Below are 26,525 nucleotides of genomic sequence, written 5' to 3'. Positions count from 1 at the left end.
CAAAAAAATGATCACAGTATATAAAACAAAAATAAAAGCAATAACCCAATAATATCCCTTCCAAGAGCCACATTTTAAAAGGGTATGGGATGATGATCTGGTTAAAAAGGAATGTTTTTGCCTGGCACCTAAAAGTGTATAATGAAGATGCCAGGCAAGCTTCCCTGGGGACAGTATTCCACAGATGGGGAGCCACTGCAGAGAAGGCCCGTTCTCATGTTGTCACCCTCCGGACCTCTCGAAGGAAAGGCCTCAGAAGATAATCTCAGAGTCTGGGTAGGTTGCTCTCACCCGCCAACTTGACTAGGACAAAGCATGCATCATTTGTATATTGGGCTGCAGGCGAACCCTGAGTGACTCATTCCTGGTAGGGACTTATATCCTCCTGTGTTTCCTTTGTATTAACAGCGTTTGTTATTGAATAACATCTCGGAAAGAAACACGGTTAAAAAAAAGCAAAGCCAAGCTTCAGCCACCATAAACATATTTTTGCACTTAGGTTCATTAAAGCCATCAGGAAAAAAAAACAATCTCCCAAAGCACCCGCATTAGACCCAGTACACCTGCTCTCTAGACACCACGGGCTGTTGTTCTTATAACATGTCTTTTAAATGCCAGCAACTATCCACGGTTTCTTCCCCACTACTCTGCTGTGCTCTACACCTTTCCCTCTGCACCCTCTCATTCCCAACCTCACCTTGATCTCTCCCCACTATTCTCAGCTCCGCAGCTTCTATGGACCTTGATCCGAGACCTGAAGGGAACATAGCTCAGGCTGCATAATGTACATGCACCCTTGCTCCCCCTCCATTAGCTCTTGTGGGGTTTTTTTTGTAGCTCGTTGCGCTATGCTATGGCTCTTTATGAACATATTGGTACGAATCTGCATCAGCATGAGGATGCATTTCTGTGGGCTTATTTATGTTCTAATTTTGGGGAACCCTAAAGCCCCGCAAAAAGGTCAAGCTGAGAAGGCAGCCTGTCTGTACGGCCACTCGGAAGAAAGACCTGCCAATACACATTTTTCCCTGTAGCATGTTAGAAAACAACAACCCACACTTTCATCTCACAGTTTTATGTTTTGAAAAGGAAGCTTCAGCACTGTGTGCTGTTTTTTTAAAAAATAAATAAATTATTATTATTATTTGTACCCCGCCCATCAGGCTGGGTTTCCCCAGCATCTCTGGGCAGCTCCCAACAGAATATTAAAGGTAAAGGTAAAGGGACCCCTGACCATTAGGTCCAGTCATGACCGACTCTGGGGTTGTGCGCTCATCTCGCCTTATTGGCCGAGGGAGCCGGCGTATAGCTTCCAGGTCATGTTAAAACACGATAAAACTTCTAACATTAAAAACTTCCCTAAACAGGGCTGCTTTCAGATGTCTTCTAAAAGTCAGATGGTTGTTTATCTCTTTGACATCTGATGGGAGGGCGTTTCACAGGGCGGGCGCCACTACCAAGAAGGCCTTCTGCCTGGTTCCCTGTAGCCTCACTTCTTGACTCTCGGAACCGTTTGAATACCAAGGCGTGGCTTTCAATTGGGTGCAGGAGCTTCCTGCACTCAACCGGAAGCCATGGAAGCTGCAGAAGCCACGTCGGACGTTTGGCTTCCAAAAAACACTCGCAAACCGGAACACTCACTTCCAGGTTTGCTACGTTTGAGAGCCAATTTGTTCAGGAGCCAAGCCGTTTGACAACCAAGGTACGACTGTACTTCATTACTCAGCAATCCTTATAACCACCCAGAAGTTAGTAAAGAGAGGTTGCCCCCTCTGTTCATGGCTCACCAGAGATTTGAACCAAATATTTCCTGCCTCATTCCATCACAGCAGCTACTAAAGTGGTCCCTAAAGATTAAATCACCAGCCAGTGTCACAAATAGCAAGATGCTACCATTTTTTTGGTATGGTATGAAGAAGCTGCCCACCATAAGCTTATCAAACAGAAGTGGAATGAATTATCAAATGGATTTATGGGCCTATTTATATAGATTTGCATAGGAATAGCAACATTAACACTCACCAGGATTTCCATCTAAATGTATGCAGATTTCTTACAGATGATGATATGCCGACGTGGATTTAACACTAAGTAGACAGATGTGCATCTGAGTGTGAGGTTTAGCATCACTCCATATGGTCCAGTGGGAAGGATGAATATATGGCAACATATTATGCAAATTCCACCTCCACTCATTAAACATGGTAACATTGAAGATAAGCATTTTAATGCTTGACCGTCATTCAAACTTGAGTTTCTACTTAGTGGTAGACCTTAAGTACTTGACCTTTAGTCCAATATGGCTTTTTACTGACATCAAAGGCATACCTTCCAAATTATTTCATCTAATTTCAGTGTGTATCTTATAAAACCATCTCAATCCTTCAAGTTGAGCAAAAGAAAATTACAGCCCGACAAACTTTCATCGATATATTGGCCTCGAGGAGTCGGACACGACTAAACAACAACAACAACCCGTTAGGTAAATGTACACACAGTCTTCTGAAGCTATCTTAGAAACGATGGCATTTTAGGTACTAGGGACAAAGTCAGTATATAGAGAAGAATCACGTGGTATAGAAGATGGAAGCAATTCAACGTTTTCTTTCTGCATTATTTGAAAGAGAGGGCCACCTATCAAATGGTTGCAATTCCACGGGAAATGAATTAGCTTCTCACCCGAGGAATTTCTAATATGGCACTGTGGTTATATACATGTGATAACAACACTGCACCTGTCTCATTAAATAATCTAAAGGTTAAAATGATACTTAAAATGATGGCAGGGTACTCATATCGGGTGTATCTGGAAACCATCTGCAGTTTCACAGATTTTGAGTTGACGGAAAGCTCTTGAGATAGTAGAACATGCAGGTGTCAACCCTTCACGTTTCAAAGGCTGAAGATTAACTTTATCTACAATACGGGGACCTAACAGTTCTGCATTTCAAAAGAAACCCGAAAAATCATCTCTGATCCTGGCCTCACCGAGAGAATAACCCAGTGGGATTTCCACCTCTTCATTTCCTAATGAGCTTTTTGATAATGAGAGGTAACTTTAACAGTCACTACGGGCTCTATTATGGCTAATTTGACTCCACTTCACTCTCCTTGTTAATTACTAACACTAGCCTTTTTATCCTCACAAGAACACACTCGAGGTTTTTTTGGGGTGTGTGTGTGTGTGTGTCATTTTTAAAGATTTATGCGGGGCTTTTTAAAAAAGAGTTGGATGTCTTCAGCAACAGATTTATACCTAGCAGTTCAGCCACAAATATTTATTAGTCATTACATGAAGACTCATTGTGACACCAGTCCCACAACCATAGAGTTTTCTGTCCGATGGTTTTACTAGGCTAACTCTGTGAAAAGTCTGCATGCATTTCTAGAGACAGAAGGGTTACTAGGAACTAGAGTGTTTGCTGATGGAAAAAAATGAATTATTTTCTATAATCTCCCCCTTACGTATCTTATTTACAACTCACGAAAGCTTTCAGGTGACATAAATGGGATTCCCAAATGGTTCTCCTTGCCAGAAAGGATCATGTTATCTATCTCTCAAGTTAGAACAAGGGTGGAAAATGACACACAACTGTTAACAACCGCTTCCCAGATCTGTTTTTTCTTGTTAACTCACCCCTCCCCAACATATCAGGGCTATTAGGTCTTTTAAAATGCCAGTGCCTTGAGTTCTCTCAGTAGCGCTTCATAACGTTGTTCATAATTACTTCATAATGAAAACGCATTTTCTGTCATTTAAATGAATTGTCTTCCTCCCTTGAAAGCTCCCCCCCAATAATTATTTGAAGTAATTACATATTTAATTGACTGATGGGGGGGGGGAAGAATGTAAATTCAAGTCTTCCAGTTATCCTTTTTGGAGAGTCTGTGAAATGATCAGTATTGGTTGGTCAGTGGTCCATGAAAAATCATGCGGAATTATTTTATCACTTATTAAATACAACCATTCACAATAAAGGAGAGGAACCCTAAACGGTTGCCTTCCATCTTGAACCATGTTCTGAAATGTAAAAAACACCCCACAAATCTACATTTTGTTTCAAAGAAACCAACGTTTATCTCCCCTTGATTCTCCATAAAATACATTATCTCGGCGTACCCTGTTTTTAGACACCATTCCAAAATAAAACGAACCCTTTCCCATTTTCTTGCAACACAGATGTTGGCTGCAGGAAGCAAATTCTAAGTCAGCTGCGAAAATCAGTCTTTATCACTATATCCTTCAGACAACCAGCAAATAAAACAACACCATTATAGGATACTGTAATTTGATGAAGGAAAAATAATCTGCCAGCCCCAGATCTTCAATTCTAGCTGTGGATATTTTTGAGTGCAGTACTTTTGGTCTGGATTAGAGAGCATTTAAAGGGTGTTTAGAGGGCGCTCCCCACTTCATGTGATTTCACTTATGCACACCCCGCTGGGTAAGGGGTATAAGCCTGTATAAGTATAGATTTTGAAATGAATCGTTGTGAAGTGCAACTTGGAAATATGCATGAGAGAGACATAGGCTTCATTTTTATGCCAAGGAGATCTGCCTGCTAAAATTTCTCCCGTGGAATACAGTGGTACCTCAGTTTTCGAACGTAATCCGTTCTGGAAGACCGTTCGCGTTCCGAAACGTCCGAAACCTGAAAACTCAACATGGAAAACTCCATACAATAGGGAAACTCAAAACGGAAGCCACACCACATGTTCTGACTTCCGAAAAGTGTTGGAAAAACGAAGAATTTACTTCCAGGTTTATGGCGTTTGAGTTCCGAAATGTTAGTCAACAGAGACATTCGAAAACAGAGGTGCCACTCTATTCAATTCTGAATTTCTAGGGCAAGGAGAGATTTTTAGCCTTTCTGCAGCTCACATGCATCTGTTCTGCAGCACATCGCAGAACCAGAGCATGATTCTCTAAAAGGGGATGTCCCAGGAATAATGATACTCCGTTCGGCAAGAAAACTGTTAGAAGCACTCTGCACAGATATCTTATTACCTTTGCTAATTTAATATAATGGCCTGATTTCTATTTTAGTATACACATAATTGGCTGAGAGCTGTCTTGCAGCCCACACCTATGCATGTTAACTCTGAAGGAAGTCCATTGAGTACACCAGGGCTTACTCCCATGTACCAGCACACAGGGTCACAACTTTCACAAATGTGAAAAGGCTAGGGTTAAATGAAATGAATACGTTTACGTAGATTTACATGATCTAGGCCTCCTCTGAACACTCGAAAGGCAAAATAATTCATAACTGCAATTGATGTTATTATAGAACTAAACAGTTTTTTTAAAAAGCTTACGGTCATTTCGTAGGAAGTTGTTAAGCAACTGGAAAAGAGGGAAAGTATCCCAGGAGTCTTGCGGCTGTGCATCCAGCGCAGAATCCATGTCAACCGTAAAAAGAGACCAGAATTTCTCCCCATGTTCAGCCAGCAAATCTGGCCACCAAGCAAATGCCTGCATCACAATTGAGACACAATTTTAATTAAAAGGGAGTAGGAGAATAAATCAAATTTCCATCACATGGACACAAAATACGATGAAACACACAAGCGTGCATTTTCACAAAGCAATGGTTGTGTACACACTGCTTCGAAAAAAATCCACATTTAAGGAAAGTCATATTCCGCATTGTATATTACTTATGTGAAGGAAGAGAGCATACCATATTTTCCCATGCATTAGACGAGGTTTTCTGACTCAAAAATCATGTCAAAAAACTCCCCCCCCCCCATGCCGTGCGCTCTAGGGAGCATGTCCCATAGCGGCATGGCATTTTCTTTAAATTTAGTCCCCAGAAATAGGGGTCGCCATATACATGGGGGCGTCTAATACACAGAAAAATATGGTGTATTTCATTGAGGGCAGAAATGTTTCATTGGTTAAAAACATTATGAGTAAAACAGCTTATGAAACTGATGGACTATGCTGAAATTGCGAAATTAACTGCCCAACTAAGAGGACATAATGATAAAGGAGGAATGGAGAGCATTGATGGATTATTTATCAAAGCAGGCATTGGCAAACTCAGCCCTCCAGATGTTTTGGGACTACAACTCAAGGGATGATGGGAGTTGTCCCTCCTGGGCTGTGGCCAGAAAGTGGTAGTGGGGGATGCGTGTTCAGACCCCTGGGCCCTCACTTGTGGGGTGCCTCAGGGTTCCATCCTCTCCCCATGCTTTTAAACATCTACATGAAGCCACTGGGAGAGATCATAAGGTGGTTTGGGCTGGGTGTCCATCAATATGCAGATGATACCCAGCTCTACCTCTCTTTTAAATCAGAACTAGTGAAGGCAGTGAAGATCCTGTGTGAGTGCATGGAGGTGGTACGAAGATGGATGGCGGCTAATGGATTGAGGCTGAATCCTGACAAGACAGAAGTACTGTTTTTTGGGGAGAGGGGGTGGGCTGATGTGGGGGGGACTCCCTGGTCCTGAATGGGGTAACTGTGCCCCTGAAGGACCAGGTGCACAGCCTGGGAGTGATTTTGGACTCACCGCTGTCCATGGAAGTGCAGGTCTCAATTCTGTGTCCAGGGCAGCTGTCTACCAGCTCCATCTGGTACGCAGGCTTAGACTCTACCTGCCTGCAGACTGTCTCGCCAGAGTAGTGCATGCTCTATTTATCTCCTGCTTGGACTACTGCAATGCACTCTACGTGGGGCTCCCATTGAAGGTGACCCGGAAACTACAACTAATCCAGAACGCGGCAGCTAGACTGGTGACTGGCAGTGGCCGCCGAGACCACATAACACCGGTCTTGAAAGACCTACATTGGCTCTCAGTACTTTTCTGAGCACAATTCAAAGTGTTGGTGCTGAACGGCCTCAGTCCAGTATACCTGAAGGAGCGTCTCCACCCCTATTGTTCAACTGAGGTCCAGCTCCGAGGGCCTTCTGGCGGTTCCCACACTGCAAGAAGCAAAGCTACAGGGAAGCAGGCAGAGGGCCTTCTTGGTAGTGGCGCCCGCCCTGTGGAATGTCCTTCCATCAGATATCAAAGAGATAAACAACTACCTGACATTTAGAAGACATCTGAAGGCAGCCCTTTTTAGGGAAGTTTTTAATGTGTGACATTTTAATGTATTTTTAATCTTTGTTGGAAGCCGCCCAGAGTGGCTGGGGAAACCCAGTCAGATGGGCGGGGTACAAATAATAAATTATTATTATTCTTATTATTGTAGTCCCAAAACATCTGCAGGGCTGAGTTTGCCTATGCCTGTTCTAGAGAGTCACTCCCCATCAGTGGAGACAATACTGAGCTAGATAGAATCATGGAACTGTAGTGTTGAGGGTCAATGTAGTCCAGGCATCCCCAAACTTCGGCCCTCCAGATGTTTTGGACTACAATTCCCATCTTCCCTGGCCACTGGTCCTGTTAGCTAGGGATCATGGGAGTTGTAGGCCAAAACATCTGGAGGGCCACCGTTTGGGGATGCCTGATGTAGTCCAACCTCCTGTAATGCAGGAATATTTTGCCCAACATGGGGCTTGAACCCACGACCCTGAGAGTAAGAGTCTCCTGCTCTACCGACTGAGCTATTGTGATTCATTGATGGTCTGACATTGATGGTACATGGCAGATTTTTATGTTCCTATGTACCATTTGCATACTTCACCGGTATCAGCTACGGAGATATATAATTACAAAATAGTGATATACAACATTGTAGCATATATTTTTTGAAACAACAATGTTGTAGATGACTGATAAGGAATTCCTTAACGGTAGTTATTAGACGTAATCTAGCATCGTGACTACAGTAGATATGAATGATAGTGACAGGTACTTAGACATATCTGGAAATAAATCAGGACTCTTAAGATTAATGAAGCACTGAGATACTGGAAATGTCCACCTAGGTGTCACTCATATCCTTGACTCTTTTATGACTTTGGTAATTTTTGGCATGGGATTAATGGCTGCAGGTAGAAAGGGAATATTGTTGACAGCTGAAAAAAGTATTTTCCAAGATCAGGGTTAGCTCTTACAATGACCAGGTGATTCTCTACCTGTTGCTGAAGAAAATGGTAATTGGTTGCATCAAAAAGTATAAGCGGTGCCTATGTGAAAACCAGAGGTCAGATTCTTCCTTCCTCTAACTAGAAATCTCAGCTAAAAATACTGCAAAAATGAAATCAATTAAGAGGAAGAACATCAAACTATATAAATAACTATCTAATTAATTAGCTCCAAAGCTGAGATTGGGAGAAAAAGCCATTAAAAGATTTCCCTTTATATAATCTTCTCCCCAATCTTGCTTTGCTTTCGTTACTAAATATCTCATTTTGAGCATGTACTAAAAACAACACACAGTCAATTTCTTTCCCATCTCTATACTGTATATCCTTGCAGAGAAACAATATAGTGGGGTGGGGGGTGGGGAGATTCAATTGTATTGGAGAAATTCTCTTGACCCACTGGTGCCTATGAATAAAGTGGTTAAACTAGACAGACAAATATCATAGACACAAGGTTGTTCCATATAACAAGACACTAAAATGAATGCAATTAGTGATTTATCACATGCACTCTGAGAGGAAGAGAGGGGGGAAAGTCATTCTTTGAGATTAAAGGCTGATTTCTTTTTTTCCAGACTATTGTTTAAAATGTGTATTATACTACAGTATATGGCAGCACTTGCTACACAGTTGACAGAACAATACTCAGCAGTGGCCCCAATTTGCTGACTCTCTGCTCAAGACTGAAGTGACACCGAGCATCTATTCCCTTCTCTGAAGCTTCTCTCTGGGGAACCCTCAGTGACATGGGTTGCCTTCGGCCAGGTGAGCGTGTCTTTTCAGATACCCTTATCCTGCTTGGTGGACAATTGCAGCCACGTTGGAAGCCTTCATGGATCTCCTGGCTCTAGATAAGTTTTAGTTCTCTATATGGGATATAGGCTACGGGATACCAATCTACTTGAGTCTAGGCCCTGAGAAGCTCCCAACTTACCATACACATTTTACAGTCTTTGTGTTCACAACCCAGTGATGGATTAATTAGTTTGATTTTATAGACGTGTCTTTTAAAGGACAGGTCTGGGGAAAGATTTTGGTCCTCTAGATCAGGCATCCCCAAACTTCAGCCCTCCAGATGTTTTGGACTACAATTCCCATCTTCCCCGACCACTGGTCCTGTTAGCTAGGGATCATGGGAGTTGTAGGCCAAAACATCTGGAAGGCCGCAGTTTGGGGATGCCTGATGTAGTCCAACCTCCTGTAATGCAGATGGTGAACGCAGATTCCATGATATTTTATATGAAGAGATGCGGTCCGTGAGGTAACATATAGGTGTAAAGCTACTGCAATGCCATTTTAATTGTTCATTTAGAACAGGCATCCCCAAACTTCAGCCCTCCAGATGTTTTGGACTACAATTCCCATCTTCCCCGACCACTGGTCCTGTTAGCTAGGGATCATGGGAGTTGTAGGCCAAAACATCTGGAAGGCCACAGTTTGGGGATGCCTGCTCTAGATGTTGCTGGATTCCAATGTCCATCAGGCCAGTGATCAAAGACGATGGGCGTTACAGTCCAACAACATCTGGAGGGTCAAAGGTTCTCCAGTCCTGCTCAAGGCTGTTTGATGGCTCCATGAGAGTGGTGAAACTTAAAGGCAGAACCGCACTGCAGAAAGAGAAGGTACCAATATGATGGATTTTACAAGGAAGATAAATATAGGGAAAGCAAGCCATCAATGAACAGAGTTGATGCAACGTGTTTGAAAGTGGTTAACAATTCCATGCATGGAACCATGAAAAAAAGTGTCCTGCCTTGGTTGGGATGAGCTACATACCTCTTTTCCCTGAGGGAATCCAAAATTTTGGTAGTGTTGTAGGGGGAAAAAAAGTTAAAATGGTTAAACATGGGTTTGAAGTCAGCAATTACAGGTTCTCGTTTTCTACAATGTCACGAGATCTGTACTGTCTTTAATAGTATCAAGTTATTTTCAGTTATTAATATATGGAGACAGATATAATGAATATTTTTCAAAAAGACAATATTCATCAGAATTATAAAATGTATTGTATGTCTGCATGTAAAATTATTTCCAGAGGGAACTATGTACTAAAATTGCAATTTAAGAACAACAAAAAAGGATGTAACTTCTGACATTTCCTATGACTTAAAAAACTTAAAAAACATTTTACTTTAATGCATATTTTCAGAAGACAAAACCCACATATACATTTTATTAAGTAATTATTTACAGAGTAATGCAGTGGTAATACTAGAGAAGAATAATGCCTCTTGGGAGTGCTTTTCAAATTATTGAAGCAGCTGTTTCTTCAGTATAAAATAAAATATCCATAACAAGTTCACACATGACAGATGTAAGCTAAAATCTAGAATCGACAGTGTGAGATAAAAGCAGATGTTTTGAATGATCATATTTATAGACACCATATCTTAGTTTACCACTTTGTATGATTTCCCAGAAAAAAAAATTTAAAACGTTTTTATTTCAAAAAATATGAACTTCCTTCCAAGTAGCTGCATGCATCTTGGTAAGCTAGTTGATCAAACTTTTAACACGCTTAATAACAACAATATTAATGCAAGTGTATGAAATATATTTGTTCATTTGGTAAAATAAAGGAAACTCTTAATTCTCGAAATATCACTGGTACCGCATGGCTTCAGTGGAAGTTAGGGTGTCTCCAAACAAATAGGACTTGCATGTGAGCAGAATGCATGTTCATTCATTTAACAGAGCTTCCTCATGGACTAAACCCACTTTTTAAAAAAGAAAAAGACAGATTAAATGGGACTGTGTCGTTGGTTAGCTTACAGCAATACTAAACGTGCTTCTGCCTTCTAACTTTTAAATCTAGTGTCATTTATAAGGGCCTCCCTTTTTCTATTCTGCTATTTATTTTAGTCGAGAGATGGGAAATTGGATCATTTGCTCTAGGCACTCTGTGAGATTTCGGAACTGACGACTAGAAGCATCTCTCTCTTTCCCTTCTGCTTTATCTGCTGTTTATATTTATTTATTTTTTAATGTTGAAATCTGAAGCTTATTCAAGAGAAAACCCAAGTCGGGTTTTTATTTCACTTCACTTTTCATAACCTTCAAAACTATTACGTCTCTGCAAATGTGAATTGCCTTTAACATATGTCACAGGCTTTCGCTGTAATGTTTTTTGACAGAATTGCTTCACACCGAGGCCACAGACGGTGGCTATTGAGCATCATTGTACAGCTAATGCCGTTATCCTCACCTCTGAATGGTGCTCTTCGTTCTGCTGCAGGACTTCAATGCAGAGCTCTGCTAAATGAATAACCTCTTCCAGCTTTACAGAAGGAGATGCTTGGTTCAGTGTCTCTGCATTGAAAAGGAACACACAAATGACAGGAGGATCACAGCTAGGAAAATGTGGGAACAGGAAACATTCCAGAGAAGTGAGACAACACAGAATTAGATGACTTAAAAGGCCGACACTTTCCAGCACATCAGCAATGCTTTTAACACAGATAATGGTAATGTTGTTATGGCCAGATTGCATGCATGCATGCAAAAAAAAAAAATTAACCCACCCCCAAAAAACACCACTCTATGAGCCCTTTCTAATTTAATACTTCAGAAGTAACAGGTACATCTGCACTGGGGCATCAGATGCTCAACTTTTGCCACACCCAAGTCTGAATCCACTCCATTGTTAGCTATAGAATAAAAGCAGAGGCTAGTTGCTTGTTTCCCCCTCTATCACACAATGGGCTGGTTTGGGAATGAAACTAGCTTTCCTCTAGGCTTGTGCGTTCCTTGCTTCTCCCTCTGATGTGGTCATCAGAAGTAATAATAATAATAATAATAATAATAATAATAATAATACTGTAATAATAATAATTTATTTATACCCCGCCCATCTGCCTGAGTCTCCCCAGCCACTCTGGGCGGCTCGCAATCAAATATTTAATATCCCACCCTGTGGAATGCCCTCCTACCAGAGGTCAAAGAGAACAACAATTACCAGACCTTTAGAAGGCATCTCAAGGCAGCCCTGTTTAGGGAAGCTTTTAATGTTTGATTTCTGTATTTTAATGTTTTGTTGGAAGGCGCCCAGAGTGGCTGGGGGAACCCGGCCAGATGGGCGGGGTATAAATAATAAATTATTATTATTATTATTATTATTATTATTATTATTATTATTATTATTTAAACAATACATACAGAAGGAGTTTGGAAGCATCTGTATCCGTTTTTGATCAACCACAGCCTGTCATGTCACTCAAACCTGGACAAACCATGGCGAATACTACCTACCACCAACAGAAACAAACCACCTTCAAACCACAGTTTGTGAGACGGGCAAGTTTTCACTAACCACAGTTACGATTAACTTTAGTTTAGTGCTCAGGTGACATGCTAAGCTGCACCTAGTCGAAGATGAAAGCCACAAATTACCTCCTCACAACAACACTGGAGACACAGAGGGGACACCTAGTGTTATGTTCAAATTGAGCTGCCTACATTGGCATTCACGGTGGGTGAAAAATTGTGCTCTACAGGAAGAATTTGTGCTTTTCAGGCAATTAAATTCCAAGTATGCATACTCTGAAAACACCAGGTTTAGACTGCTCCAGAAATTTGCCAGGAACAATGGTATTGCATGACACTTTCAAGTTCCTGGTCACCTCACAACCTAAAAATGATTTGAAGAAGAAGGCTCTTCCACCAAAGCAGTAAAGCACGGGAGAGAAAGAATGTCAAGACACACATTAGAATAAATGTACCTCGGAAAAAGGCAAATTCCAAAAGAGGAGAAAGCACACAGGTAAGGATACCCTTAAAAGCTATCATAAATATTAGCTTAGACTAGATCAATGTTTTTCAAACTTAGATCTCCAGCAGTTTTCGGACTACAACTCCCATGATCCCTAGCTAGCAGGACCAGTGGTCAGGGATGATGGGAATTGTAGTCCAAAAGCAGCCGGTGACCCAAGTTTTGGACACACAGGACTAGACTATCCCTGGAATAGGCTTCTGAGTGGGCAGAAACTATGGATGACACTTACTCAGACTCAATGAAATTAATGCCCACGACTAATTTAGGTTCATTGATTTCAACCGGTCTACTCTGAGTAAATCTTGGTTGAATACCACCCAGTATAATTAGATGCTGAACACTTAACAGAATGAAATTAAAATATACAGCGTTGTGGCAATCCCCCGATCTATTCCGAATTCTAAAATATAATGCACCTTATTCGTATATTGAAAACTTTCCTGTAACACAAGCGTGGGAAACCCTTTCTACCTGAGGAGCAGATACTTTTCTAGGAAACCTGAGGGCCACAGGCCAGGGGTGGATGGGGCCACAGGCGAGTGTGATTGGAACAATGAACAAGCATTTTGCCACTGTGCAGAAGGCTACTTTTCAAATGGGTAGAAAGAGCCCTCAGAAGAAAACCACAGGAAGTCAAATATTACTCTACTATAGACTCTATAGACTATAGATCTAGGAGAAGGGCCCAGTGATTTATGGGATTCTGTGCCACTCATGAGCAGGGCCGGATTTAGGTTTGATGAGGCCCTAAGCTTTATATGTCTAGCTGTCCTTTGTTTTTTGTGTTGAATATATGCTATATGGTAATTTATTAGAAACCTAATAGGTATCTAAAGCCACTTGCACATAACAAAATGTGTATTTTATCAAAGTAATGGTTGAACTGAAATACAATTAAGAAGAAGTATATTAATAGTTGGACACGGCCAAACAACTAAACAACATATTAATAGTGAATTTTTTTGGGGGGGGGGACCCCAAGAGAGTGGGGCCCTAAGCTATAGCTTGTTTAGCTTATACGTAAATCCGGCACTGACGATAGATCTGCAAGCTAAAGTCTAGTGTAAGTGTACTAAATTTGTCTGTGAAATTCAGTCTCCTCTTCCCTTTCAGACCCTCTCCTACCTAGGGAACTTGGTGTAAAATCTCTGTCGTCAAGCTCTGCACCACCATGTAAGAGCCACCATAATGGACCAGGCCAAAGGCCTATCTAGTCCAGCATCCTGTTCTCACAGTGGCCAGTCAGATGCATTTGGGGAGCTGACTAAGAGGTCATGAGCACAGGAACACTCTCCCGCTTCTGATTCCCAACCTCTGGCTTTCCACTTTAGCTGTTCCCCCTCCTCCAGTCCAGATGCCCTCACAAAAACCCTCCTGTCTCTAGCTCCTAGGAGAGGTCTTCTCCTGAACAAACTCTCCATTTGCACCTCACGCTATAACTGCACTGTTTGCAGACTTTGGATGCAAAGACAGTTTGCAGACTGTCGCATACAGTGGTACCTTGGTTCTCAAACGCAATCCGTTCCGGAAGACCACTCGACTTCCGAAACATTTGAAAACCGAGGTGCCACTGTATATCATTTTTATTCAGTTTTCTGTTTTACAGTTTAAGATACCCATTTTACACCCTTAAGATATCACTGACTTCCCTTCTTCTCTTTCCATGGTTCATTTTGCATATCATAAATCCCTGCATATTTTACAAAAAAAACTATACTATTGAGTATTCCATTATTATATCCATCAAAACTTATTTACACTGTTGAATTTATCTTAATGCTGCCAGCATTTCCAGCTGTACACGATTATTTCCCATATATTCAATAAATGTTTTCCAATCTTCTTGTTCTCTTATGTGAGTTGTGGGCCTTTGGATTAACATTCTAAACCAGATATGAAGGAGCTCTGGCCCTCCAGAGAGAGGGGGAGGGTCCGGGTGCATGGATCAGAGGTCAACACGATGAAATGGCCAGGTTCATATTGTTGAATTGACTCAGCAAATTCTCGCTTGTATGAATGCAGCAAGGTTTCAGGATTTGCACATTAGCACAGACAAGCCTTTTGCTCGTGTATTTGATTATTGTGCTGTTGAATGAAAACCAGCATCCAATAAAAAGATATATGCCACCGGCCAACTCACCGATTCTGCCCTTTGTTCTTTCAGTGAAATGAACATGCACTAAGAGCTTTAAATTACCACAGAAGGCCTCTCACCACATACACAAATGGCTCTACTCTGCCTTCAGTTCAATAGTCCCTCTAGTGCTCTTGTTTTCCTTCAGACAAGTCCTTGTGAGCTTGGAGGGCATTTACATGCAGCCATTCTTTTTAGAAAACTTGTCTGTAAAAGACCTCATTAAAGAGGTGCAAGCTTTTGAGCCATTTGTCTGGACAGAAGTCTCTCATTGTCCTTTTTCTTGGCCATAGCCTGCCCTTCTTCCTTCACTTTGTCAGCCTTTTTCTTCCTTTTCTTTTCTCCATCCCCCTCCCCCAGCAATTTTGCACCACTGCACTCGTTCACAGTTAGATATCTGGCTAATTTCATCAGCAAACAGAAGCTAAAATCTGGTAATGTCATGATCCCAGATATATCCCAGTCCACTTTTTTCCAGCGTAGATATGGTAGATATGCAACTATAAACATTCCAATGAGCAAACAAAGGATGAAGGATGAAAAAGAGAATATGTATGGAAAACGTGCAAAAATTAACTCTGGGGCAGCGAGGGACGAAAGCTAACCAAATTATGTCATGTCTACTTTTGTATTTATGGATTTGAATTCTGCATTAACAAGCCAGATCGCTTAGTCAGTAAACCCAGATATGCACACATTAAATGTACTCATTTGCCTATATTCGTCTGGTCTCAAAGTAAGGAGATTTGGGTAAAATTTTCATTTTGTTTTCTAACTATGTGCACATGTGTTAAGGATCTGGGACTAATTCATCTACAATATTTACCCAGATTTTTTTTTTTTGAAAAGGGTCTCAAGGAAGAAAGGAGAGTGTCACACTCCTGAGTCGATTCAAAGTATTTAATGGATTGCTTACAATGCCAAAAAAGGGCAGATGACGAAAGCCTTTATTATTTTCTCAGGGGAGTTTTATAAACCAGCTCTGGTCAGATAAGGCTAGAGAAATGAAAAACAGGGAGAATTTGGAGGTACTTAGTATGGACCCACGAGAGCTGGTGACGTGTAACTGAGTCAGTCCCGGGAACTGACATCACTGCCACAGATAGTCCCATTGTGATTATATATATATATACAGTGGTACCTCTACTTACGAATTTAATGCATTCCGAACGCATATTTGTAAGTAAAAAAAAAATGTAAGTCGAATCCCATAGGAATGCATTGGGAGAAAAAATTCGTAAGTCGAAGCAACCCTATCTAAAAATTCGTAAGTAGAAAAAATCCTATCTAAACCGCATCCAAGATGGCGGACGGAGCTCCATTCGTAAGTAGAGCTATTCGTAAGTAGAGGTAACACTGTATATAAACAAACTTCAAGGTAAAAATTGCTCCCATGTTTTATGGTTGCTCCAGCAATCAGGAGAGCTATAAACAGGTTTTAAAGCCTAATATGGTTGGGATTTTGCAGAATCTGCAAGGAATTCTGTAACAGTCATCAGCTTCTGCTTTGCCAGCCATATTGCACCACCCAAGTTTTGATCACATCCACAGAGATGCTAAGATTCTCTATTCACACAACTCTTTATTAGGCACCCACAGAATAGTTTTTTCTTCCCCTGGAGCTGCCCTCTACTCCCCAGGAAATAGGTGGAAACCACAAGGGTGCCATTCAGGTAGAAGGAATGCAGATCTAGCTCCTACTCTGCGATTAAATGCAACGAGTGTTTAAGCTTGTAATTTAATTTGCACTGGGATCAAGATGCTTTGAAAAGAACAAAAAAAAAAACCTTGTTAGAGAAACCGTGCCTCTCCCAGGGAGGAGGAGAAATGGGAGCACAACCCCGTCAGCAGCTCCCTTTTCACCACTCCTACAAATATCACTCAAAGCTATCACATCACCACCTTAGCCGTCTTTGAAAATGGAAAGTGACCTTAACCTCGGGGACATCACCAAGGCAACCCTTCTCTGTGCCGATTCGGCAGTAGCACCAAGAGTCCACGCACACAAAAAGGGGGGAAATCCATTGTGCCTGGCACTGTGTGTACACATCACAGAGGCAAGACGCCAATCAGTATGCTAGATGTGCACATTTGTGCACACACGTGTGTGGGTATGTGTGTATATATATATATATATATATATATATATATATATATATATAATCACACACACACACACTGCAAACTCATAGGTGTGTAAACTTCAGAGAACATTGCTGCTCCAGTTTTGCTCTGGCTACATGGGCAAGGAAAGGTCCCCTTCAAAGTTCAGAGGACTGAACTTCTAATCAACCCATTCGCTGAAATTCTAGCCGCTACTAAGAAAACACACTGAAGCAACATCACAAAAGTGGCAAGATCAGACATAGTGCCCCGCCAATAGGGACGCATTCTGAGGTGAAGTTCCTACTGCCGAAAAATATTTTTGAAGATTGTATAAATGTTTCAGCTTCACGTGTGGAAGACTACGTATCACACATAACAAATCGGCCACAATATCAAAATAGGCCGTTGAATGATAATAATACAATACGCAGTGTTTTATTTTCTAAATGAACAATTAAAATGTCACTGCAGTAGCTTTGCTGTTACTCAAAGGTCCAACGGTGGCATTCCCCCCCCCCCGCATTGATGGGATCTCACTTTAGTGCAGTGTTTCTCAACCTTTTTTGGGCCAAGGCACACTTGTTCCATGAAAAAAATCACGAGGCACACCACCATTAAAAAAGTTAAAAAATTTAACTCTGTGCCGCCCTATATTGACTATATAATTATGACTGTAAGAAACACTTGCCAATTGCTGTGTTGGTTGCAATCTCCTGTAATAAGGCTTCACAAGCCGCTGATTTCTCTGCCAGCACAATCCTTTGCTCAGCAAATTTCAGGTTGAGCTCATCCAGCCAGCTTCTTTAAGTTTGTCTAAAACCACCCTCCCGTGGTGGTGGCTGTTGAGAGCTGCGCTCGCCCCGCGTCATGACCCAGCCGGCTTCCTTTCCGGCGTGTCAGTGTTGCTTATTGGCGGCCGCCAGGCATGTGACAATGCAAATCGCCCTTCTCGCCGCTGCACGTCGCGGCACACCAGCCAGCGTCTCGCGGCACACTAGTGTGCCGCGGAACAGTGGTTGAGAAACGCTGCTTTAGTGGATAGAAATGGTTTGGAGGGTGGAAATTAAACTTACTGCCATTTGCCCTGCTCTTTCCTTAATCTCATTATCTAGTGTTGAGGAAAGATAAGCACTGGAATAAGTAAATAAAATAATACTGTCTATGAGCTAACACTAGATGGAACACATAGTCTGGTGAAAAAAAACCCACCAATTGAGACTGGTTATAAGTGCTGTTAAGATGCTGTCTGCTGAAGGAAAATGAGCTTCAAAGAAGTCAACCACAGACCAGGGTGAGGTGGGCGCTGGAACTTGATGATGCGTATTTCTGGAAAATTACACATTTCACTTTATAATTCTCCAGTGCTTCAAATTTCTGAATTTTCATGACAAATCTGAAGAGGCAGTGAGGCGAAAAGGCAGTGGACTTCCTCAAGTTCACCAATGAGTGTCATGCTTAAGTAGGGTTGCCCATATCCCAACTCAATTTTAAACTACTTCCTTCTGCAGGCTTCCACTAAGACCCGAGGTACACAGTCCGAAACAGCCCAAGTCCTGCACCATTTCCAGCTGAAGACAAGGGAGATCAGATGCTTAGGTGCTCCCTTGTAGAAACAAACTGTCTACCCATGGAAAAACAGGGAGGGCATTTCTAAACTTAGCGGACTGTCTGAAAAGCTAGTCTGTAAATAGTTGGGTCCACAATGTGTGGACTCCTCATACAAAGAATCACCTGACGTTCCTTGCCCAGATTGCAAGAGTTCTCCAAAGGAGAAAGTACTGGAATTGCTATATGGGTTTTGAAGCTTCCTAAGCTATTACTGTTCTGAAAAGAGTAATTTTAATCTATTCGTAATATTAACCAAGTGGCTCAGTGGCAGAGGCACATGCTTTGCATTCAAAAAGTCACTGGCTTAGTCCCAGACATCTGCAGGCAGGGCTGGGAAAGACTGTCAGGTACACTGGAGAGATGCCACCAGGACAGTCAGTGGAGGCAAGAGATCAGGGATGAGGAACCTTCAGCCTGCAGACCAAAGAGAAAGCGAGAGGTGGAAGCTTGCAAGGCAACTCCCTCCCCTTATCAAGATCCTTGTCTCTTTGTGACTCTTCCACCTTTGAAATTCTCTGGAGATGGTGCATTCCCCCCTGCTCCATTTGTCGACCTCTACTTCAACATACACTTGATGAGAATGGGGCATTACACTACTGAAACCAGTTTTGGAATGGCTTTTTGGGGGGAGGGGGACTTTCCCCAAAAGAAAAGATCCCAAATGACCAACCCAATACTGGAATACAGTGGTACCTTGGTTCTTGAATTTAATTCGTAATGGGAGTCCGTTCGACTCCCGGAATGGTTCAAAAGCCAAGGCACGGTTTCTGATTGGCTGCAGGAGCTACGGAAGCCGCGTCGGACGTTCGGCTTCCAAAGAATGTTTGCAAACCGAATACTCGCTTCCGGGTTTGCGATGTTCAGGAGACGATTTGTTCGACAACTAAGGCGTTTGACAACCAAGGTATCACTGTACCTCGTATTTGCTACCCCTAGATATTTCTCCGCAGAAATAACACTGCTGGTGACCAAATTGGTGGTTGTTTCAGCTTCCATAGAACTGTTGGAAAAACTAGGAGATTTTGGCCCTGCACAGTTCCCCAGTGTAGACTGATGATATTATTATTATTATTATTATTATTATTATTATTATTATTATTATTATTTACCCTTCATCAGAAGATCTCAGGGTGACTCACAGAATAAAACACAAAATAAATCACAAGTAAATAATTAAACCAAAACAACAAAACAATACTCCCCCCCCCTTCCCATAGACATGGGTGGCGCCGTGGGTTAAATCACAGAGCCTAAGGCTTGCCGATCAGAAGGTTGGCGATTCGAATCCACATGACGGGGTGAGCTCCCGTTGCTCGGTCCCTGCTCCTGCCAACCTAGCAGTTCGAAAGCATGAAGTGCAAGTAGATAAATAGGTACTGCTCCGGCGGGAAGGTAAACGGCGTTTCCGTGTGCTGCTCTGGTTTGCCAGAAGCGGCTTAGTCATGCTGGCCACATGACCCAGAAGCTGTATGCCGGCTCCCTCGGTCAATAAAGTGAGATGAGCGCCGCAACCCCAGAGTCGTCCACGACTGGACCTAATGGTCAGGGGTCCCTTTACCTTAACCTTTCCCATAGACACATTTAGAAGGCTGTAGGATATTAATCAGCCAAAGGCCTGGTTGAAGAGGAACATTATCACCTGGCGCCCAAAAATAAATTTGAAGACGCAAGGCAACCTCCCTGGGGAGAGCATTCCACAAGCAGGGGGCCACTGCAGAAAAGGCCTGTTCTCATGTAGCCACCCTCTGGATCTCACATGGACGAGGCACACGAAGGAAGGCCACAGATGGTGAACGCAGATTCCATGATATTTTATATGAAGAGATGCGGTCCGTGAGGTAAAATATAGGTGTAAAGCTACTGCAATGCCATTTTAATTGTTCATTTAGAAAATAAGACACTGTGTATTGCATTATTATCATTAAACGGTCTATTTTGATACTGTGGTCAATTTGCTATGTGCGATACGTAATCTTCAATTTGTTATGTGCAATACATAATAACTTCCCCCTAGAATGTGTCTGCTGGTGGGATAACTTAAACTGTGATAGATATTAGCCCTCTTCAAGTGTAATGCTAACAGTTATGGAGAATATGTGATCTTGGATCTTGCATGCCCTGTGCAAATGTCTAGGGGGAAGAGGAAGCCTTAGCATGAAAAGGCTTACAAGTGATATGGAACTGTAGATCACATGGAAGTCTTAATAATAATAATAATAATAATAACAACAACAACAACAACAACAATAATAATAATAGTAATAATTAGCTCAGGGCGGCTAACAGCAAAAATATCAACACAAGTATAAAAGAAACAATTCAATTAAAATGCAGATTAATACAATGTTAAAATTCAATTTTAAAATTAGAAATCTACAAGTATGATAAAACCATTATAAGATAAAAACTTAGGGGAGGGTAACCCCGGGGTCAGACTGCGTCAGTCCAAAGGCCAAGAAGAACAGCTCTGTCTTGCAGGCCCTACGAAAAGATGACAAATCCCTCAGGGCCCTAGTCTCCTGAGACAGAGCGTTCCACCAGGTCGGGGCTAGTACTGAGAAGGCCCTGGTCCTGGCCGAGGCCAGCCTAACCACCTTGTCACTCGGGATCTCCCACCTTTCCGAAATTTGAACTGGATGTGGAGGGGCTACTTGGCAGAGATCCACAACCTAGTCACAAGTTCTCCTTGACTACAACACATAAGAGAGGGCTCTTGCTCCATTCTGATACAATGCTCCCGGTGACTTAGAGGCCCCATATATACTTAGCTGGCAGTAAATCCCATAGGTCTTACTTCTGAATAAGCATGCACTGATTTTGTTGTTGTTACATTGTACAATTAATAAAGCCATAACGAACACTTAAATACATGCATGCATACATGCACACAATTAACACAGCAGTCACCTGGATCCTTTTCATTTGTAGCTTAAATGAAAGGGCAAGAAAAAAGGGAGGAAGGAGAAGCAGAAAATAGTAGTATTAGTTTACCTTCATTATGTAAGTCAAGCTGTAATGTATAATAAATCAGTTTATTCTAGCAAATAAAAATACGCAACCTCTTTAACATCCTGTTAAAAAGACAACAAATTCATTCCAATAATCAAGTTTTTATATGGGATCAGCAAGAAAATAAGTCATGCCTGTGACTTTATTTTCTATCGTACCCTGTAATGGGCATTACGTTTCTTCATATGGAAAAGCCTGAACAGTGTTTTTTTGTTAACTTCTATGAAATATGCTCCGCTACCAACAAGAAAACCATTTTCTACGATTAATAATTGGATGTTTTTTCACAACCAAAAATAATGACTGGAGTAATGTACTGCAGGTGTAAATCAGAGAAAAAGATAAACCTTTTTAAACATTCCATTGACACCATCAGGCCACTGAACTGATAGTGGGTCAACCAAACTTCTGCAAGCTGTCAGTCAGGTATGGTGTCTATTTTGCTAGGAAATTGGTAGTATTTGATTACTGTGGGTACTCTGAATTAAATATATATATACTGAAATAGTATACCAAGAAAAACTGGATTGTGCAACTTGAATAAATTATACATACAGGGGTGCCTCGCTTAATGAATGCCCTGCTTAATGAAATTTCCGCTTAACGAAAGGATGTTTCGAGCGGAGGTTGCCTCGCTAGACGAATTCGTTTTATGAAAAATTCATCAGCGAATCGCGGTTTCCCATAGGAATGCATTGAAATTCAATCAATGCGTTCCTATGGGCAAAAAAAAAAAAAAATTCAAAAAAAAATTCAATGCATTCCTATGGGATTCGCTAGACGACTTTTTCGTTATAAGAAAAGACCCGTGGAACGAATTAAATTCGTCTAGCGAGGCACCACTGTACTAAACAAATTCACATAGTTTTGCTTGTGTTGAATTGTTGTATTTCCATGGATAGGGAACACATTTTGGCAGGGCTGCAAAACACCCCTACCCTGACTGAAAACTGCATCATCAATGCAGATAAAGAAATCACTTTCTACAGCTACCCTTTCCCATTATCTACAAATTAGAAACTATTTCCAAATAACTACTTATTTCACTTTCCAAATAACTACTTACTTCACTTATTTGTCACTTACTACAAAAAAAATTGTCTCAAAGGGACTTTGTGAACATAAAGAGACCACTGACATCTTATGAAAACCTGACATAACAAAAGGTTTGATGTCAAAAATCTATAGAATACTCCTGGATACAACTAACAGGAATGACTTGGGGATAAAAACATGTGACAGAATTCGGTCTTTCAGTGACAGAAGAAAATTGAAAATATTTTGGAAGAATTCTGCTACTTCATGCTTATGAGAATAGCAAAAACATGTCAAAATATATCCAATATGTATTTGAGATCTAAGAGAGGAAAAACAATACTGGCTTGTTATTGTAAAAGGTATCAAGGATACAATTTAGGTATGTGAGGCAAATTAATTCCCCAGCAATGTTACTGGGAGCAATAAAGGGGCAAATTTGAAAGGAACGTGTCGTGTTAGTTGTGAACATGTTAACAATAGCATGCACTTCACTGGCTAAAGCATGGAAATCAGGCTTGTTGGCTAACTCTTGGCGAGTGAAGGAGAAAAACGCAGGACCCCATGTTTGTACACAAGCTTACGGTTAATAAATATATGAGGAAAAGAAGAAATGCCTTCTTAAAAACTGGGTTCTGCTTGTAAGATTTTGGAACCGAAAAATTAACCCCTATGGGCATGTTCACTTGCAAACAGTGCACTTTGAAAAGGAATCGCAATGCATAGTTCCATATGAGGAAAGGATACAGTATTTGGAGCTGTTTAGGAAAAAAAGGAAACTAGGCAGTGGGACACAGCGCAATATTATGAATGGTGTGGGGGAAGTGGAAAGAGAGACATTTTTCTCCCTCCCTCATTATTCCAGGACCCAGGAACACCTAAGGAAGCTGAATGTGGGAATTTATTAATGCTACCAATCTCGAGTCTCCCCATGTTTCTGGATGAAATAATGTGATATTTTTGTTTTTATTTACTGTATGAAAGAAACCTTTAATTAAAAATAGAGAAAGAGAGAGAGTTAGGTCTCACTTTTGTTTCTGTTTAGGCTTTTGTACTTTACACTGTTGACTCAAATCACTTAAACGCAATAATCTGAGTCAGTTATATGGCCTTTTTTTCTGGGAGTGTCAATAAGGAGTTCCTGTTTCCTTCAGGAACTAATTCTGTTCATGCCTTTCTTCTGCACAACTCAAGGGGGGCACATAATGTATAGGATCCTGCCTCCGCCCCACCAGTCTTCCACTCAGGGACTGACTCAGATATACTTGGCTGAAGCTCATGCCCTGGTCTGTGAGCTTTCATAACTAGTCCTCATGACAAACAAACAAATACATCATACTTTGCAATGTGACTCCTTTTTCACATTTCTGTAAAGTTTCAGAGGATCTAAGGAATGATATATTTATATCACCTGTAAACAATGAGCTCCACGCCAAGATTACTTTGCTTGACTCTCAGCCCAGCTTGGGTGCCTTCTTTTAGAAACTTTCTATTTTTACACCAATTACGCCAAACAAGCTTGTTAAAAACTCTAGATAATTGAACAGCAAGAGCCCCCTGCTGCAAGCATGCATAGGATGCTGGCTGAAGGTGAAAAGGTATCTTTCTCATTTTCAGAAAGATCCACATATATATCCTCCTTCATTTAAACACAACGTGATATCTTAATTAATTATGATAAACTGGTTACTGAGGTGCTTTCATGTTGTTATTCCCATGATATAATATCGGTTGCCATAGTGATGAGATGGCTTTATTTTTTTGGTTAATCACTCAAGAGATTGGCTAACTCATGTTTGTCAGTGGATAGTGAAGAGACGGGAAAGTAAGTTAAAACGAATTGTTAAATACAAGCGGCACCATTCCTCTCCCCTGCTTTTGTGACTACAATTTCAGTCATGCTAAAAATAAACGGTTGCAAAATATACTGAGCATGTGATTAGGGGGAAAAAACCCTATACAATGGCTTCCAACAAATTATGAATTTTAAACAACTCATGTTATTGTTATGCTTAGTAGGAAGACGTTGCAAACTACCTCCTGTTTCCGGTGTGCCAAGAATGGAGACTCTTTTAACATAGCAGGAAAGAGAGAGAGAGAGAGAGAGAGAGAGAGAGAGAGAGAGAGAGAGAGAGAGAGAGAGAGAGAGACGGAGATACAAATCAGATAATGATGGGGAAAATTCATTATCTGCATTCCTCTTCGGTTGGAAGAGGAATCAGGCTCCCATCTGCAGTTTGCCTTGAGGTCTGGCACTCGCTTCCCCATGGAATGTGAGGGCAGGCAAAGACACTGTGTGCGTGGAGGACCCCCCAATCCCGTTCCTGGAAGCACAGGTTATCCTGCTAATTAGACTTTAATTGGAGTAAACTACAGGTGCATGTCAGAGACGATGAGATAAGAAACCGCAAATACTCCCAGCTACAAGGACGGGAAAGGTTTGGATTGAGAGCGGATTTCATTGGGTGAAAGAGATGATGTGGGGAGGGAGCCCACGGCTTGCTTACTTAAGGTTTTTCTCTACAGTCATGATACGGCAAACCCCTGGAATGCAAGTTTTATTTTAAAAAAAACACCATCTGCACAAGTGAGGGTGGAAGAAATTGGAATAGAATGGTACCTTGGTTTTTGAGCGTATCAGAAGCAGAATGTTTTGGTTTTCGAACACTGAAAACCCAGAAGTAATTGCTTCTGTTTTTGAACACTTTTCGGAAGTCAAATGGCTTCTGCTGAGTCATTCCCCACCCCACCCCCAATTTTCTCAATTGAAATTGCAGACTGCCCTTTGCGGCTTGGTTTTCCAATGTTTTGGAAGTTGAACGGTCTTCCAGAATGGATTATGTTCGAAAACTGAGGTACCACTGTATAATGTGGAATTTTACAAAACTGGAACTGCATGTGTGAGAGAAAGGAGCTGAGAGGGAAGGGACAAAGAAATGCTATGCTTTGAAAATATAGAGCAAAATATTCCCTAACTTCCATTATCCACAAAGGAATGTGTATGTGATAAGGATAAGTGGGCATAAATCAGTAGCAGGGAGGAAAGGAGTCTACCAGCTGTGAGAAGATTTTTGGATTAACTATCTGCAGTCTGGATTCAGACCGTTCTTCCTAGGCTGGAAAAATGGCAGAGATGTCTTGTTTATTGGAAGGCAAATCACGGGATGTAGTGATGCAGTGACTTTTGGAAACTGTGAGATAGCAGCAAGACACAGCAGGAAACACCAACAGTTGCAGGAATAAAGGATTCAACACCAATACATGGATGGGAAAACATCATGGGGGAAACGGTCACATGCAAGAAAGAATGAGGATTACAGCTGAAGTCCCTCACTTGAAACTTTACAAATTACCTATTATACCAAAACGAGTTGAAATCACAAGATTGTAGCTGTTATATAGGGGATTATTATATCTGAATGGGATGAAAATTATTAAAAAATTGGAACGCAGAAAAAACATAGAAGAATGAACTCATCAACTTTAGTATGCAAGGGGGCCCAGTTTAATTAAATTGTATAATTAGACATTTGAATAATTGCCTTTAGTAACTGCATTAATTGGATAAAATTGGTATTGTTATAATGAGGCTGTTATTAGAACAATATTGGTACACATACACGCACACACACACACAGACGCACACTTGTTGTAAACTCCCATCCAATTGTTGTAAACTCCCATCCATCATCCTTGACCATTGTCCATACTGACTGGGGCTGATGGGAGTTGGAGTCCAATAACATTTGAAGAGCACTGAGATGGGGTAGGCCGAGATGGAGATGGCCAACAATCTGATTCGGTGTGACACAGCTTCATAT

At 41.3% G+C, this 26,525-nt stretch overlaps 1 protein-coding gene across 9 annotated transcripts in view; it reads right to left on the bottom strand.

Annotated features, from left to right (window-relative positions):
• Positions 1–26,525, bottom strand: part of CADPS2 (calcium dependent secretion activator 2) — a 315,214-nt gene that overhangs the window by 63,262 nt on the left and 225,427 nt on the right. For all 9 annotated transcript variants that reach the window (XM_088652400.1, XM_035128678.3, XM_035128680.3 and 6 more), the window contains exons 17-18: positions 11,247–11,350; positions 5,320–5,476 (exon numbers count right to left, since the gene is read on the bottom strand). In XM_088652400.1, the coding sequence (XP_088508526.1) occupies positions 5,320–5,476; positions 11,247–11,350 (261 nt within the window). The remainder of the gene's footprint in view (positions 1–5,319; positions 5,477–11,246; positions 11,351–26,525) is intronic.

The sequence above is a fragment of the Zootoca vivipara genome, chromosome 9, assembly GCF_965207765.1.
Source record: "Zootoca vivipara chromosome 9, rZooViv2.hap1.1, whole genome shotgun sequence".
Classification (NCBI taxonomy): Eukaryota; Metazoa; Chordata; class Lepidosauria; order Squamata; family Lacertidae; genus Zootoca; species Zootoca vivipara.
Note: the sequence above shows the minus strand (reverse complement) of the source record. Positions and strands in the feature narration are given on the sequence as shown.